This window comes from Artibeus jamaicensis, unplaced genomic scaffold (assembly GCF_021234435.1).
Source record: "Artibeus jamaicensis isolate MK-2021 breed Jamaican fruit bat unplaced genomic scaffold, CSHL_Jam_final contig_426, whole genome shotgun sequence".
Classification (NCBI taxonomy): Eukaryota; Metazoa; Chordata; class Mammalia; order Chiroptera; family Phyllostomidae; genus Artibeus; species Artibeus jamaicensis.
The window spans coordinates 9,709,703-9,723,825 of record NW_026521826.1 but is presented as its reverse complement, the minus strand read 5'-3'; the positions used below and the strand labels follow the sequence as shown (position 1 = coordinate 9,723,825).

The 14,123-nt window shown below is 36.8% G+C and overlaps 1 protein-coding gene and 1 long non-coding RNA gene across 8 annotated transcripts in view; one reads left to right on the top strand and one right to left on the bottom strand.

Annotated features, from left to right (window-relative positions):
* LOC119048004 (sperm-associated antigen 6) overlaps positions 1 to 14,123 on the bottom strand; it is a 39,567-nt gene that overhangs the window by 6,403 nt on the left and 19,041 nt on the right. For 2 of the 3 annotated variants that reach the window (XM_053665840.1, XM_053665841.1), the window contains exons 5-9: positions 12,528 to 12,733; positions 11,479 to 11,652; positions 9,991 to 10,143; positions 5,539 to 5,730; positions 1,002 to 1,118 (exon numbers count right to left, since the gene is read on the bottom strand). In XM_053665840.1, the coding sequence (XP_053521815.1) occupies positions 1,002 to 1,118; positions 5,539 to 5,730; positions 9,991 to 10,143; positions 11,479 to 11,652; positions 12,528 to 12,733 (842 nt within the window). The remainder of the gene's footprint in view (positions 1 to 1,001; positions 1,119 to 5,538; positions 5,731 to 9,990; positions 10,144 to 11,478; positions 11,653 to 12,527; positions 12,734 to 14,123) is intronic. The other variant, XM_037143512.2, reaches the window with a different exon arrangement.
* Positions 1 to 14,123, top strand: part of LOC128627522 (uncharacterized) — a 120,688-nt gene that overhangs the window by 87,756 nt on the left and 18,809 nt on the right. For all 5 annotated transcript variants that reach the window (XR_008391742.1, XR_008391741.1, XR_008391740.1 and 2 more), the window contains exons 3-5: positions 984 to 1,072; positions 11,484 to 11,557; positions 12,545 to 12,760. This is a non-coding gene — a long non-coding RNA (uncharacterized LOC128627522). The remainder of the gene's footprint in view (positions 1 to 983; positions 1,073 to 11,483; positions 11,558 to 12,544; positions 12,761 to 14,123) is intronic.

Sequence of the window (14,123 nt, the reverse complement as noted above, 5' to 3'; positions counted from 1 at the left end):
TATTTAATTGTGAAGACCAGTTTATAACTCATAATAATATAGTTTTATTCTTTATTTGCAGAAATAGTGAACTTAATAATTAAATCAAATCCCCTGAGCACAATTTAACCAGTCCCTGATGGTACAATTTAACCAATCCCTGATGGCTTAGGGTCACCATCCTGGCCACCAATGGCTGCGGCCATGCAATTACTCTCTCTCAGCCTTTGCTATCAATTGTCAGTCCTGCTGGCTGCTGCCCGCTGCTAGCAGCTTGACCTTCCTACTTTACTATTCTAATATGCAATAACCTAAGTAATGCAGGGTCCGGCAGAAGTAAGGTCTGTTTGAGTGTATTTGGTAGGGTAATAATATGGTTGTAATAATTTGTAGTTTTAATTTGAACATTTCACCTAAAATGTCATATGGTGTGCTTGAGTGTGATATTGTTATGTTACAGAATTACATACTTATGATTTTATGATAAAAGATTTTGTAATTAAAAAGGGGTGTCGTTTGTGCCACACCTCTGTATTTAACAGCTACATTTGTTAAAATTGTTCATAAAATAAGTCAATGAACTTCAAATGACTGTCTGAGAGCACCTCCAGTAAGTGCATGAACTTTGTGGAAAATATTTTAGTGGCTCAGAGACCCTTTTCCTTTTCTTTTAAAGATCTCTGCAGTGTTCCCAGATGAGGGGACTAACAGACACCAGAAAAATTACCAGAAGTTACTTATTGATATAAATTATCTACATAAATTATAGGTATATTATGAGGTTTTTATGTGTTGACATACTGTTTACTCTCCAAGAACACTAAAAAGATGGCACAGCAATTATGAGGAAGAAGGAAGTATGAATTTTATTAATGTACGTTTACATCCCTGTCGACGTGATCAGTGAGTTAAACAGGAGAACCCTGCCCCATCTTACAGAAGAAAACACTGACCCAACAGAAGGAACAAGTTGATTCATTTTCATTTTCTTCCCCCACATCCAGGCTAAGAGCACTTCTTACCTTACTGAACTGTCCAACCACATACTTCAGGATATTGGGAGGAGCATCATACAGAAATGGCTCTAGGGCTGGTAAATATGTGCATTTTTGTAAGATATTCTTTATGGCTTTTTTACTCTATTGAAATACAAAGCAAAATACATACCAAAGTAAGCAATCAATGAAATCTTCACAAAAATTCATGACTCATGTTCCAGGAATTTGAAAATAAAAACAATTTCCTGGTCTAAGCAGCAGTTGTTTCGTATTTTAAATGCACAATGAAAAATTTAAATTTTAATCTACTTATACCCAGTGGATCTAAAATATATAAATAGTCAAACGTATTATTCATTGTGAGTGAACTCAACTCCAAATACTTTAAATTGGAGGCTAGTGCTCTGTGAAGTTTCTTTTTTTAAATTTAATCTTTATTGTATTTTTTTCTGTTAAGAGTTAGTCCCCTGTACTCCACTTCCCCAGCAATGACAACAGTTGTTTTATTTTTAAAAAGTTGTCAGAAAAACTCCTATCTTTTATTATTTTTATAATAGAATACCCTACCAGTTCTCTTTGTGTCAAATTTTAAAATTAGAATGTATTATTGAGCTCTTAAAATACTTATGAGGAAACTGAAATTATAAATCATAAAGCTCTAGATTAAAATTAATAGTGTAAAAATTTGTATATAGAAACCATGAGAGCTAATGTCTCATTCTTTCCTTCAAATCAACAAAAATGCAAAAATACTTAGTTTACTGCAGGAAGCCATTATCAGGCATCCTGTTCTCCAAAAGGCTTCATGGCTTATAGGTATGTAGTCAGAAATATTCTGTATGCATTATTCAATGAGCATTTGTAGATACACTGCTATAGGTCATGGGTAGAAATTATCCCACTCACAGAGAGAAGCAAAACAGAATCTACTCAACCACAGAGGACAGCTGGACGACAGAGAGTGTATTACCTGCAGGTGCGTTTCCCACTCTGCCCCAGCACTCTATTTCATGGTGACACCGTGTCATGCTGCCCAGAGTGTAGCTGAAGAAGGGCTCTAATGTGACTGCAGCTCACTCCTGCAGCCAGCTTCAGAGCCATGGCTGGTTTTGATTCTCTTTCTTTGTATTATAGCCTGTCCCCTTCACTTTGGAAGGCTTCATGATTGGGTTTATCTACAGCTGTTTTCCGCTAGAAATCCACATCTGCTTGTATGTGTGTGGTTTATGCTTCAGTACATCCCTATAGCCTTTTGTCTCATCATCTGTCCTCTCTCTGAGGCCTTAGCTGACCTGGTCTTCTGGGATCTTGCTCTTCAACATTTAGCAATGCTCTTGAATGTCAAGGAACATTTTTACTTTCACATCATTAATTTTATAGTTGATAAATGTATTCTGCAAAAATTTTCATCACATTTGTGCTAATCAAGGAACTCTTGAATTTACAATTTCCCAGAATTATAGGCTAAAGCAGTCTTGTAATCTCTTATCTCTTGACACACTTGTCCTCAAATACTGGTTTATAAACTAGATTAAATAAAACAACAAATTTAGTAATACAATCCGAATTTTGCCCACAAGTAGTATAACACAAATTGTACTTAAACTCTCAATTCTCAACATAGCTAGTCATATTTTTGTGAACCATCTTAGGGCCATGGCGACTAAGCAAGTCAATCCATTTCTTTAAGATTTTTTATTTTTATTTATTTCTTTATCTTTAGAGGGGAAGGGAAGGAGAGAGGGAGAGAAACATCAATGTATGGTTGCCTTTCATGCGTCCCCTGCTGGGAACTGGCCTGCAGGGAACCAGCCTGCAACCCCGGCATGTGCCCTGACTGGGAATCTAACTGCGATTGTCTGGTTCGCAGGCCCGCGCTCAATCCTCTGAGCTACACCAGCCAGGGTCGCAAGTCAATAAATTTGATTTAGCTGGTGACAAGGTCTACTGATAGTGCAGCAGAGATCACATGCATTGTATCATGCAGACAGACTTACTCTAACAGCGCCAAATTGGTCATGTACTGTCAAGCTATTAATCAAGAACCCTAGAGGAACAGAACTTCTAATGACCCTAGAAATTCATTGAGCTTTACTATCCTTTGCCAAGAAATACACTAGATTTATGATTATATGAACACATATATTGCTACTTCTAGATAGGAATGTATGTCCTGATTAATAATCAGCTGTATTTCCAGCATGAAAGGAATATTCATATATTAATTAAGATTTTGTTCACTTGTCAATTTCTGGGCTTAAGTTTTTAACAACTTTATTGAGATACAACTTACATACCATTAATTCATTCATTTTAAATGCACAATTCAGTGGATTTTTAGTAAGTTTATAGAGTTGTGCACCATCAACACAATCTAATTTTAGATCATTTTCATCATCCCAGAATGAAACTTCATACCCATTTGTAGTCATTCTTTATTCCCTCACCCCACTTAACCCCAACATTCCTAGGCAACTACTATTCTAATTTCTGTCTATAAATTTGACTTTTCTGAACAATTCATATAAATGAAATCATATGATATATGAACTTTTGAGTCTGGCCTTCTTCACTAAGTACAATATTGTTGAGGCTCATCCATGTTATAGTGTGTATTAGTACTTCATTCCTTTTATTGTTAATAGTATTCCATTATACACACTTATCACATTTTGTTCATTCATTCACCAGCTGATGGGCACTGGATTGTTTCCACCTTTGGGTATTATGGATAATGCTGCTATGAAGATTTATATACAAGTCTTTGTACAGACAAATGCTTTCATTTCTCTTGGGAAGATAACTAGGAATGGAGTTGTTGGGTGCTGATGATAAATTTATATTTAACATTTTGAGAAACTGCTGACTTGTTTTACAATATAACTATGACAGTTCACTTTCCCAGTAGTAATGTAAGAAGGTTCAAGATTCTCTACATGATGGTCAGTACTTGTTACTATCCATTTTATGAATTATAGCCATTCGTATGGGTATAAAGTATTATCTCATTATGGTTTTGATTTGCATTTCCCTAGTGATTAATGATTTTTCACATCTCTTCATGTGCCGATTGGCCATTTTTATATTTTCTTTGGTGAAATTTGTATTCAAATCTTTGACCAATGTTTGAGTTATTTGTCTTATGATTGAGTTGTAAGAGGTCTTTTGTATATTGTGAATTACAAGTCCTTTCTCAAATATGTGACTTGCAAGTATTTTCCCAACTCTTTTCATCTTCTTCTTAATGGTGTTATTTTGAAGCATACAGGCTTTTAATTTTGATGAAAACCAATTTATCAACATTTTCTCTATTACTTGTGCTTTCTTAGGTGTCACGTCTAAGAAATTAATACCTTATCCAAGGTACAAATATTTATTCCCATGTTTTCCCTAAGAGTTTTATAGTCTTAAACTCATATTTATAACTTTGATCCACTTTAAGTGGCAGTGAAGCCAGCTGGGATTTTAATAGAGATTGTGTTGAATATATAGATAAATTTTTAGAGTATTGCCATCTCAACAATATTGAATCTTCTGATCCATGAACTTGGAATGTCTCTTCATTCAGATAGACAAATACCATATGATCTCACCTGTAAGTGGAACCCAATCAACAAAACAAATAAATGAGCAAAATAAAACCAGAGACATGGAAACAAGGAACAAACTGACAGTGACCAGAAGGGAGTGGGGAGGGGGATAATGGGGTAAAGAAGGGGAAGGGTCTAGTCAAGAAACATTTAAAGGACCCATGGTAATGGACAACAGGGTGGGGATTGACTGAGGGAGTGGGGTTGGGAGGGGCAAGGGAGAGCAATGGGGGGAAATTGGGACTACTGTAATTGAACAACAATAAAAAAAGTTACATGTTTTTCTAACAGTATGATGGGAAACATTTTCTTTCTTTGAAATTCTATAATTATTAAACAACTGGTCCAATTTTATATTCATGTTTTTAAAATCATTTTAGTAGTTTGTAATACTTTTTTTCAGAAAGCTGGATTTTTAAATGCATATTTTAAAATGTTTAATTTAATGAATAGTATGGACATTTTTCTTTCAAGGAACAAATTTAAGACATATAATTAAAAGACAAGGTGGACTTGGAGTTAGGAGAGATAGATCATGGCTTCAGGAACCCCTCTTGCCCAGTAATATTGTATTTCTGAAAGCACCTTAAATTCATGTGGACTCAATTTTTTAATGTAAGAAGGACTACAGTCCTCTGCAGCCAATTCTAACTCTAAAATTTTATCATTCTTCAATCCCTATTTTATAAGAAAAGCCATCAAGGAATGTAGAAGGCAACAACCAGACATTAATTTTACAAAGAACTTTGCATGTGCAGAAAACTTTCTTGAAGATACATCACTGATGTTTAGAGACGAGGGTATCCAGTTTTCAAAGAAGAGTCTCTTCGGTTCTTCTAATAAATGTTATTTCTTGACTCATAAAAGCAATATTGTCCATAATGAAAATTAAACCCTTTTAAATTACATGTTTTTAAGAATGAGTCAAAATCTAACAAATCTTCCTAAAACACTAAGAATTAAGCACTTACTTTTACTTGAAGATCCTCAGAGCTGTCTGCTGACATATACAGAGAAAGTAGAACTGGCAAAGTGTTTGTGACGGCAACAGCCCGCGCGTGCTCCGGAGTGTGTCTCCCAATCTGTCCCAAGGCCCAGGCAGTGGCAGCCTTAATATGGTCTTCTGGTTCTTCTGACAAGCAGACTGACAGCTGGGGCACACCCTGCAGCATTGATCAAAAGAGCAAGCAGGTGTTATGTCTCTAGAGCAGGGAAGTCAAGGGTCTTCCATGTTTCTTAAAGATTAGAAGAAATCATTTTGGCTTTGATCCTTTTATTCCTAGATGGTTCAGTAAGAGAGCACATCACAGGGGCTGTCATTTTTCAAGTCAATAAAATGGCTACAACAAATTTACCTCAACAATCCAACTAAACTAGGACTATCTGTGCTATTACTTATTCCCCAAATACAGAGACACTTAATCAAACAACAGATGCCACAGATTAGTACACTGGAAAAACCAGACTCCACTTTGACAAATTTAAAATGCTTCGATTTCAAAATCTTTTATTTTCTCTTGTTAAGAAAGTTAATTTAGAATCCTTTAAAATTGCCTTTTCACTATATAATAAATCTAACAATAAAGTAACTACTATAGATTTGAAATCCAATTAATAATATGAGCCAGAATTCTATTTAAGTAATTTTTAGATTAAATATATTCACTAAAACCTTTCCTAAAATATTAAATAAATTTTCATTAACTTTGGTCCACTTTTAAATGATAGTTTTGCCCATTTTAACATGATTGAATGGCAAAGTAGAATTACTCTTGTTACACAGATAATGTATGCTTATATTTTGTGCTTTGGATTTCAGTTTTATCTAAATAATCAAAATAATTAACTAAAGAACCCAAAAGACATCATGGTTTCTATATCTAAGGAAGAATCAAATAGCCAAATCAAATTATAATTCCAGATTCTGTATAGGGATAATTTTCTAACTAATTTGAGACTATAATAATGATCACCTTAAATTTAGTACCACAGAAGCCAATGTTATACTGTCATGCTACCATATGGTCATTGACAATGCAATTTGTCATTGCAATAGCAATATGTCATTGTCATGCTACCGTAGCAAAGGCCAAATGATCATATACACTTTTTTCCCCTGTACCTTTAAATTTAGTTAAGAACAATTTTCTGAAGAGACCTGTCATATTGCTTCATTGACTTCTTTCTTCCAAATAAAAATGGTTGTCTGCCAATACAAAAGGTGAGACCTGCCTTCAGAAGAAAACAACTTTCCAGAAAGTCCATATTCTGGGACATACCAAGACTGACGAAGCAGGAGGGATAATTGGCCTCCTCCCTCCCATCCTCCAAACTTTGACTTACTTGCCTTGGTTGTTATGAACAGCAAGTGAAGTAAGAAACATGAATGCACTTTGAAAATTATAAAGTATTATTTAAATGTGAAATGTTGTTATTAGTCCTTACAGTACTATGTAGGAAAAAGAATGACACAGGTAGGTTTGCCTAAAACTTCTGCTGCCACCTTGATCTTCAACTGAGAGACAGCTAGGTGGGAGAGGCCAGCAGCAACACTCATCCAAAGGAGGGAAGCACCTCCTGGTTAGTTTGGGGAGGAAATAAAGGAAGCAAAAGCAATTGCTGCTTCTTTCATCATTGTTCCTATGTGTAAGCTTTCTGACGATCCACAAAAGAGCCAAGAACCAGAAATCCCAATAATATCCCCGCGGCGACCCTTCAGAAAGCAGCACTTCTCTTCTAGTCTCTGTCGTAGTCTTCGGTGATAGAAGAACAAAAAGCAACGTGTAGGATAAAAAGCGAGCAAAGCAAAGAATTATCAAGGAATAAGTAGAAAATAAAGATCTGAAGCTCTCTTTTATTTTGAGGATTAGCAAGGAGGTTAAAATAAAATCCACAGTTCTGTTGAACATACAGCAGTGGGTTTTCTATGCTGGTAAGAAACCCACACCCCAGAGGGTTGCCAGAGACTCTGTAAGCACACAGCCTTCAAGTGTTCTTCAGGAGATCAATATTTATTCATTCAATTGGTATTTTTGAGTACCTACCATGTGTCAGGGCTACATTGTATGGTGGATTAATACCAAGTTATAAACTAAGATGAGACAATATTCCTAGAGAAAAGACATGAAACATCACTAGCTGACATGTCTCTGAATTGCCCTCATCTAAAAAGAGAAATAAGTTCATGAAAGCTGATGGAAAGTAGATAAAAAGGGATGTCCTAGCCATTGTCATCTCCCACCCAGTGACAGGAAAGGGGAGAATGAGTACTGGGCATGTAATGTCTTCTTTTTCTTTTTTTTAAATCATTTTTTAAACTATATTTTATTGATTATGCCATTACAGTTGTTCTATTTCCCCCTTCATTCCCCTCTACCCTGCACACCCCTCCCCCACCATTACCACCTTTAGTTTATGTCCACGTGTCTCAAGTTCTTTAGATTCTGTATTTCCCCTACTATTCTTGCCCTCCCTCCTATTTATTTTCTACCTACTGTCTATGCTACTTATTTTCTGTACCTTCTCCCCCCTTCTCCTCCTCCCACTCCCCTGTTGCTAACCCTCCATGTGATCTTCATTTCTGTGGTTCTGTTCCTGATCTAGCTGTCCTCTTAGTTTGCTTTTGTTTTAGGTGTGGTTCTTAATAACTGTGAGTTTGCCGTCCTTTCACTATTCATCAATTTTGTCTTCTTTTTCTTAGGTAAGTCCCTTTAACATTTCATATAATAAGGGCTTGGTGATGATGAACTCCTTGAATTTGATCTTACCTGAGAAGCACTTTATCTGCCCTTCCATTCTAAATGAAAGCTTTGCTGGATAGAGCAATCTTGGTTGTAGGTCTTTGGATTTCATGACTTGGAATACTTCTTTCCAGCCCCTTCTTGCCTGTAAGGCCTCTTTTGAGAAATCAGCTGACAGTCTGATGGGAACTCCTTTGTAGGTGACTGTCCCCTTATCTCTTGCTGCTTCTAGGATTCTCTCCTTCATTTGAATCTTGGCTAATGTAATGATGATGTGCCTTGGTGTGTTCCTTCTTGGGTCCAACTTCTTTGGGACTCTCTGAGCTTCCTGGATTTCCTGGAAGTCTATTTCCTCTGCCAGATTGGGGAAGTTCTCCTTTATTATTTGTTCAAATAAGTTTTTCACTCGTGGCTGTTCCTCTTCCCCTTCTGGTACCCCTATAATTCAGATATTGGAGTGTTTAAAGATGTCCTGGAGGTTCCCAAGCCTCTTCTCATTTTTTTGAATTCTTGTTTCTTCATTCTTTTCTGTTTGGTCATTTTTTTCTTCCTTCTGGTCCACTCCATTGATTTGAGTCCCAGTTTCCTTTCCATCACTATTGGTTTCCTGTGTATTTCCATTCATTTCAATTAGTTTAGCCTTCACATGTTCCTCTAATTTGTGACTAAAATCAACCAGTTCTGTGAGCATCCTGATCACCAGTGTTTTGAACTGTGCATCTGAAAGTTTAGCTATTTCTTCATTGCTTAGACTTATTGGCTCTGGGGCTCTGAGTTGTTCTTGAGCCGTGTTTTTATCTGTTTGTGCCTTTTATGTATGAGGAGCGAAGCCTTAGTTGTTCACCAGGGCGGGGCCACTCAGGTCACTGGTTTGTGAGGCTGTATGTGGGGGCGGGGTCAGAGAGGGACAATGGCGGTCCCCTCTGCCACTTTCTGCCACTGGGGTCTGCGTGGTCTGTCTCACTGCTAGCTCCTTCACCGGTTTATCTGCGTGCTAATGTGTGACTGTGATCAGGCCTCAGTGGGTCCACCGCCTTGCGCCCTCAGTGGGTCTGCCCGCTTCTCCACACCTGGGATCAACCCACGGCTGCTGGCATACCTGGGTTGCACGCCCGGGTCAGTCTGGTGGATCTTTTCTGCCTGACCTCGCTCTGCTGCTGGCTCTGCCCCTCTTACCGGTTTGGCTGAAGGGTTCGTTGTTGTCAGACTTCCGTGTAGTTCAATTTTCTGTGGTTTGGCTGCGTTTTTGTTGCTAAAACTTTGTTGTTTTTAAACCTAGTTGTGCTAGAAGGCGCAGTGCTTCCACCTATGCCTCCATCTTGGTGGAAATCCTCCATGTAATGTCTTTAATCAAGTATGCTTTACACTTTGTAAATATATTCAGTCAATCCTTCAAGATGAACTACACTGAATATTTCAAAACAGATAATCCTAATACTCAGAGGTATTGATATTTTGTAGCTCTTAAATGCTGAGTAAAACTTAAAACTGCCTACAAAATAAGCCTTATATATTCTAGCACTGCTTTTAGAAACTTACTAATCAACCTTGAACACAAGCTGAAAAATTCTTCAGGTTTCTTTTTCTCTGGTCAGTCACATTTTATAATCTATGGGAGAGTGTTACTGTGATTCTTAGAATATCTCACTACAATAACTAGAAGAAAATCAAGCAAGAGCAAACCTTGGAAATGATCACTGCCATCGCCAGGTTCTCAGAGTGAGCCGCCACATAGCCCAGCATCATGATGCCAGGCAGCCTTATGCTTCCTTTGCAAGACCCAATGCAGTCGATGATGGCAGCAACTCCTCCTGTGTTAACTATCAACTGCGAAAGCTAAGGGAGAGGAAGGATAGCTAGGTAATTGTGGCCAGAAGACATAAAATAATCTTTGAGTATTACTTTAGTATTGCCAAACATTTTTACTCAAGATCTAAAAACACCTGGTAAAATTTGAAATACGATTTAGTGAAACTACTTATTAAAGAAATACATGAGTACAATAATCCTATTTTATTTTATTTTTTTAAAGATTTTATTTATTTTTTAGAGAGAGGGAAAGGAAAGGGAATATCAGTCAGTTGCCCTGAAACCCTGGCATGTGCCCCTGACTGGGAATCAAATCTGGGAAGCAACCTTTTGATTCACAGGCCAGAGCTCAACCCACTGAGCCACACAAGTCAGGGTATAATAATCCTATTTTAAATGTACAAATATATTCACTGTGTGGTGATTCTTCTGTGCTTCAAGTTTTCATGCATTAACGGCACAATTTATATCCCTATTCTAATGGTTGTCAAAATTCCCCACCTGGACACTAAGCTTAGGGCCAGTTCTTAACTAGCTAACTACAGAAAGTCCCAATCATGATGTGTGAGTAGAAGGAGATTCATCACTAAATATTTCAAATGTCAGATTTGAAATATTCTAGCTTAATTATTCCCCCTTTGCAAACAATGATTGCTAGCTGATTCTATCCAATCATAAAAATTTCAACCAAGTAAAGATATTAGGTGAAATTATGAGGACTATATACACAGAAAAAGATTCAACTTCAGAATCCACCCGGGCTTGCTTCATCTCTATGCCTTTGGCATCTAAGAACTCAGAGAGGGAACCACCATGTAAGAGCAGCTACTACAGCAGTTACACGGGGCTGGGGGCCTGGTCTCTCTCACCCTGGAACTGTACATACAACCTCTCACTACTCTCAGCTGACCTGAAATGACAAGAATGGCAAAGGACTATGGTCCCTACAGTCTAGAAATGTAAAAAGGGGAAACAATTAAAAACTGAGATTTTTTTCTCTGACTCCAATGATATAAGCCAGTGGGGTTCTCAACAATGGGCACTTTTGTCCTTTGGTAAACATTTGGCAATATATGGAGACAGTTTTGATCCTCACAGGGTGGGAAGGCATGCTACTGGCAGGGGCCAAGGATGCTGCTAAATGTCCACCCTGCAGCGTACAGAACAGCTCCCCACAACAAAGGATTATCTAGTCCAGAGTGTCCATGGTGCTCAGGATGAGAAGCCATGATCTAACCAAACCATGAGGCAGAGCACCTAGGTCTTTTACACAAATCTATGTTTTACTTAACAATGAAAACGGACTAATATTGTTGTATTTAAAGCTGGTTTGTTTTTTGTTGTTGTTCTGTTTTGTTTTACCTCAGGGGTATGTTTTGCAATCTCTCTAATCAAAGTGGAAGCATTTTTCTTCACGTATTCATCTTTGTCCTTCAGGCAGGTAAGTACAACTGGAAAAATCTCTGCTTCAACCACCATTTCTGCCAGATCCACAGAATGTTTTGCAATCTGCCCAAGAGCAGAAAGGACCTGACGCTGTTAAGCAAAAACCAAAATAAAACAAAATATTAGGTAGAGTCCTGTGCAGAGTTCAGATATGATTTAAACAGCTTTATACAGTCAAATTCCTTTATAAAAAGAAAAAACAATTACATATCCAGCATAACCTAAGATTTCTGAGTCTTGAGACATTCACATCCTAGTCTTATACTTAAATACTCAATTTCTTAAGTCCCCTAATTTCCAATTTAAATGTCTTAGTTCTCTGTGGACTGTTTAAATCTCTATTATAGATGATCAAAGAATATGACCTTTGGATAAATACTGTTTCTTAACTATGTAAAACTTAAATTGTTAATTTACAATACATGTGATGATATAGTACAAAAAGATCAGGCATAACTGACATTTTTGGCATGATGCTGATAACATTTCAAAGAACTTCTCATTGCTCAGTTAACATTAAAAATTTTGAAACCTGGTAGAATATAACTATTAACATATAAAAGTACACTTGGTGACTATTAACTGAAAATCAGATTTTAGAAAGCTACAGGAAAGAAATATGACAATTTTCATAAGGAACTTAAATGTAATAGTGGTGAGCTAGAAAAATTTTAAGTGCCTTCCCACCTTCAGATTCAATCATTATGTGATTTCCTTATTTTAGTGATTAATGTTAATACTGATGCTACTTCTAATTTTTAGCATTGCACATATTTTTCCCAATCATGTCTTTATTGCCTAATCTTTACAGCATAATATTCACTTATTAGAAGACCAAATACATAATATAGTCACATTTGTTTTCAATGATAATTTACAAATTATTTTGAATGTATGATATTAATCTATACACAACTCCATTTTCTTAGATTAACAGAAGTCTGTTTTTTAACATTTTTAAATACCTTCAGTTTTGCATTAGGGTTCAGAATCATCCGGGCTAAGTGAGCAATGGCTCCTGCGTCCACTACTGTCTGTGCTAACTCTGGAGAATGCTCTGAAATATCACTGAGGACCGAAGCAGCAATCCTTTTCAAAGCAATTTCTGGCTCCTGGATACAGAGTATTAGAAGAGGAACTGCTCCCGCATCCACCACAGCTTGTGACAGTTCTGTGGATCCAGGGAAAGTAATTGCAGGTGAGTGACTGACCCTTGTGCAAGCAGCCCATTTTTCACCCTCACGGATACAGCAAAGAAAAAAATGGGAGGGGCATCTGTACCCCTCTTTACTCTCTCGACATCTGTGTTTCAAATCAGCTTTCTTGGTTTCATAAATCATGTGGACCAATCTTGAGCTGAAAAGCATACAGGTCAATAGATGGACCTCTATTTACATGAACACATTTGAAGGAGATTAGACCAAAACAGCTTGTTGTTCTTTTTTTTCCCTTCTACAAGAATAAGCAGATGTCAGCTGTTTAAGCTCTGACAATTCTGCACTTCTCAAAAGGCAAGCATTTTATGCATGGTTTACAATAACAGAAAATTAAAGTACCAAAAATTAACCAACCATACTAATTAGGCAGTATTTTGTACTATTTACATGAGTAAACATTAACATGAATGTTGTGCTAATAAAGTTGATTTTAAATTCCATTCATCTTACAGTATTTTTAAGATTTTGAAAACTTTTTACAAAATAAAAAGGTGCATTATATTGTATATATAAAAACACTTTCAAAATGAGATCTACAACTAAACAGCACACTTTTATATATATAAATGTTAATATTTCTTTAGATAAAGTGGTAAATTAATCTTAACCATTTTACTTGTCAGAAATAAACATCTTCTGAGCTCTGGCTGGTGTGGCTCAGTGAATTGAGTGCCGGCTTTATGAACCAAAGGGTCACAGGTTCTATTCCCAGTCATGGCACATGCCTGATTTGCAGGCCAGGTCCCCAGTAGGGGGTATGTGAGAGGCAACCACACATTGATGTTTCTCTCCCTCTCTTTCTCCCTCCTTCCCCTTCTCTAAAAATAAATAAGTAAAATCTTTTTTAAAAAAGAAAGAGAGAAATATCTTTTGAATATACATGTTGATTTACTTGAGTTTCCAAGAATAACAGCTACAAAAGTAACACATTTTAAATTATATAGACTATGAGAGACAGTCAGGTAGATGCATACAGGGTCCTGCACAAATAATGCCCCTCTTTTATTAAAAAATCCTTATTCCCAAATCTTAAGTATGTAATTCTATAACACGACAATATCCCATTCAAGCACACCATATGACATTTTAGGTGAAATGAGCAAATTGCTGTCCACCTCATGTGAGACACACACCCCACCAACCACGCTCAAGTAGGCCTTACTTTCTGCTGGACCTTGTATAATCTGCATGTAAAAAAATGTCTCTTGAGAAGCCTAAAGCATAATCCATAGTTCTCTTTGGAAAACCCTTAAGTATCCACCCAGCCATCGTCCCCAAAACCAGTTTCAATAAACTTTTGTCCATTTCCAAATAAAACATTAAAAAAACAATGCTACAATAACA